Source organism: Cornus florida, unplaced genomic scaffold (genome assembly GCF_030987335.1).
Source record: "Cornus florida cultivar Cherokee Brave unplaced genomic scaffold, ASM3098733v1 CherokeeBrave_3.0.0_Hap2_Chr03, whole genome shotgun sequence".
Taxonomy (NCBI): Eukaryota; Viridiplantae; Streptophyta; class Magnoliopsida; order Cornales; family Cornaceae; genus Cornus; species Cornus florida.
Window position 1 is genome coordinate 52,937,397 of NW_026775573.1, and position 2,670 is coordinate 52,940,066.

Here is a 2,670-nt window from a genome sequence, read left to right on the forward strand (position 1 = left end):
TGGGTGAACTAACCTTCTTCTTAGGGTTGCAAATCAAACAAACACTTGATCGTATTTTTGTTTGCCAATCTAAGTATGTTAAGGATTTGCTAAAGAAATTTGGCTTGGAGGAAGTCAAACATGCCATTACTCCAATGAGCTCTTCTTTGAAACTTGACAAAGATGAAAAGGGAGTTAATGTGGATATTAAAAAATATAGAGGCATGATTGGTAGTCTCTTATATTTAACCGCTAGCAGACCGGACATCATGTTTAGTGTATGCTTATGTGCTCGTTTTCAATCTTGCCCTAAAGAATCTCATCTATGTGCTGTTAAACGCATCTTTCGCTATTTAAGTTATACTACATTCTTAGGTCTTTGGTATCCTAGACATACATCATTTGAACTTGTTGGTTACTCGGATGCTGACTTCGGAGGATGCAAAGTTGATAGAAAAAGCACTAGCGGGACTTGTCACTTCATTGGACAATCACTGGTTTCTTGGTCCTGTAAGAAACAAAACTCTGTTGCTCTATCAACGGCGGAAGCCGAGTATATTGCAGCCGGTAGTTGTTGTGCTCAAGCGCTTTACATTACGCAACAACTTGAGGACTTTGGATTTCATTTTGATCATGTTCCTATAATGTGTGATAATACAAGTGCAATTTGTATTTCAAAAAATCCGATTCAGCATTCTAGGACAAAGCATATAGAAATTAGGTACCACTTTCTTAGGGATCATGTCTCTAAGGGCGACATTGAACTTATGTTTGTCAATACGGAGAAACAATTAGCTGACATTTTTACAAAACCACTCCAAGAAGATAGGTTTTGCTTGCTTAGAAGGGAAATTGGAATGTGCTCAGAAGAAGAAATACAGCAGTAAAGCAAAGTAGCAGCAAAGCCAGCTTCATTCAGAAAAAGAGTCGTCTCTTTGAAGAAAAAGAGCCGTCTCTACACAAGGCAGAGTTGTCTCCACAGATGATATCACATTGCTTGCTCTCGGGATCTCAATGTTTTTTTAAAAAGAGCCTGCTCTATAAAAACAAGAGCCGGCTCCCCAACCTGCATACAAATTGGAATAGGAAGAGTCGTCTCTAGAAAAAGGTAGAGCCGGCTCCTTTAGTGCTATATTTTTTTTTAAACTCTCGGGATCTCCTTTACAGACAATTGAGCCTGCTCTAAAAATTTATTGAGCTGTCTCCAAAAATTGTTTAGAGCCGTCTCTATTTTCTTCCTTGAGCCGGCTGTTATTATTTTTATTTTTTTTCTTTTCTTTCTTTTCTATTTTTTCTCTCTGAGCCGTCTCAATATCCTTGAAGAGCCGGCTCCAAGTAACTTTCAAGAGCCGGCTCAACATTGTCAAGAGCCGGCTCAACATTTTCTAAGAGCCGGCTCAACATTTCCTAAGAGCCGGCTCCAAATCCTTTTACCGAGCCGGCTCCAAATTCTCCATGAGCCGGCTCTTCCATCAATTGCTTTATTCTCGGCACTTCCTCATTTTGAGGTTATAACAGATCCATTCCAGAAGCATTTGGCTCTTCCATCTTGCCTTGGGCGATTTTCTTCATTCTGTATTGCATGCCTCAACTGATAAAAATACTCCATTAATCCCCATCATTACAATGTCTAGGACTGTCATGCAATTGATCTGTAGGATATTGTAAGCCTCGGCAGTATCACTATTGGGCATAAACACTTCATTCCACAGAGTTTTTTCGGCTAGGGCACTTCTCCATTCTCTTTGGGCATTGTGTTCTGTAAGTTTCTTCCTCTCAAATTCAATCATTATTGCAGATGATCTCACTTTTAATTCATATTTTCAGCTATCCAAATTTTTTTTTTTGGTTCATTTCCTTTAAGCTTTCCTTCATGAAACCCTCATATTCACTATTGTTGTTTATTTTTTTTTTATTTTATTTTTTTTTTGGTCAATCATACTAAGAATATTGCTTACTATATGTTCTGCTATTCAAATTTTATACTTACATAAATTTTGTTTGGCTCTATTTAATCTACTGCTTCATTATTGATCAAATCTTAAGATATTGCATAAATTTTGTTATCAAAACCAATTTTTTTTTGTTTTGAATTTTTTTTTGGGATAAATTTAAATCATGTGATGTCTATGGTTCATTTGGGAAGTTCATTCATAACTTTGTCGAACTCCTTCTCTTAAGATGAGTTTATTTTTATCTCAATCCCCTGAGCATGTTATATATATATTTTTTGGGGTTTATCAAGCACACATTTTAGGATTGTTCCATGCACTATCTTGTCAAAATTCCATATCCTTCCATTTAAATTTAAATTTGAATCCTCCATTATGATTCCAGTTTGGCTCTTTATATCTAGATAAATATATTTTTTAAAATTCTCACTAAATGTAAAACTTTAACCAGGGCATTTTCCTTGGTTCAATTTGTTTTATTATTTCTAATGTTAATCTTCTGTCTAAACTTATTTGTGATTTGAATTTTTCATTGCCTTTTAAATTGAATCTTTATATAGAGAATTCCTCTGTTATTTCAGTTTAATTTCTAGAAATGTCCACGGCTTCATCCTCACGTAGAAAGAATCCCTCTCGTGGACAAAAACGGTCTACTCAACATCATGATGAATCAGGCCCTAGTGAACCAAATCCTCCTCCACCTCAAATCTCTGCCACTATGCTATATAAAAACCCCACA

At 36.0% G+C, this 2,670-nt stretch overlaps 1 protein-coding gene across 1 annotated transcript; it reads left to right on the forward strand.

Annotated features, from left to right (window-relative positions):
• The first annotated feature begins 203 nt into the window (after window positions 1-203).
• Window positions 204-866, forward strand: LOC132301609 (secreted RxLR effector protein 161-like). The gene has a single exon (XM_059798850.1). It carries the CDS (start codon window positions 204-206, stop codon window positions 864-866), a length of 663 nt encoding a protein of 220 aa, XP_059654833.1.
• The last annotated feature ends 1,804 nt before the right edge of the window (window positions 867-2,670 follow it).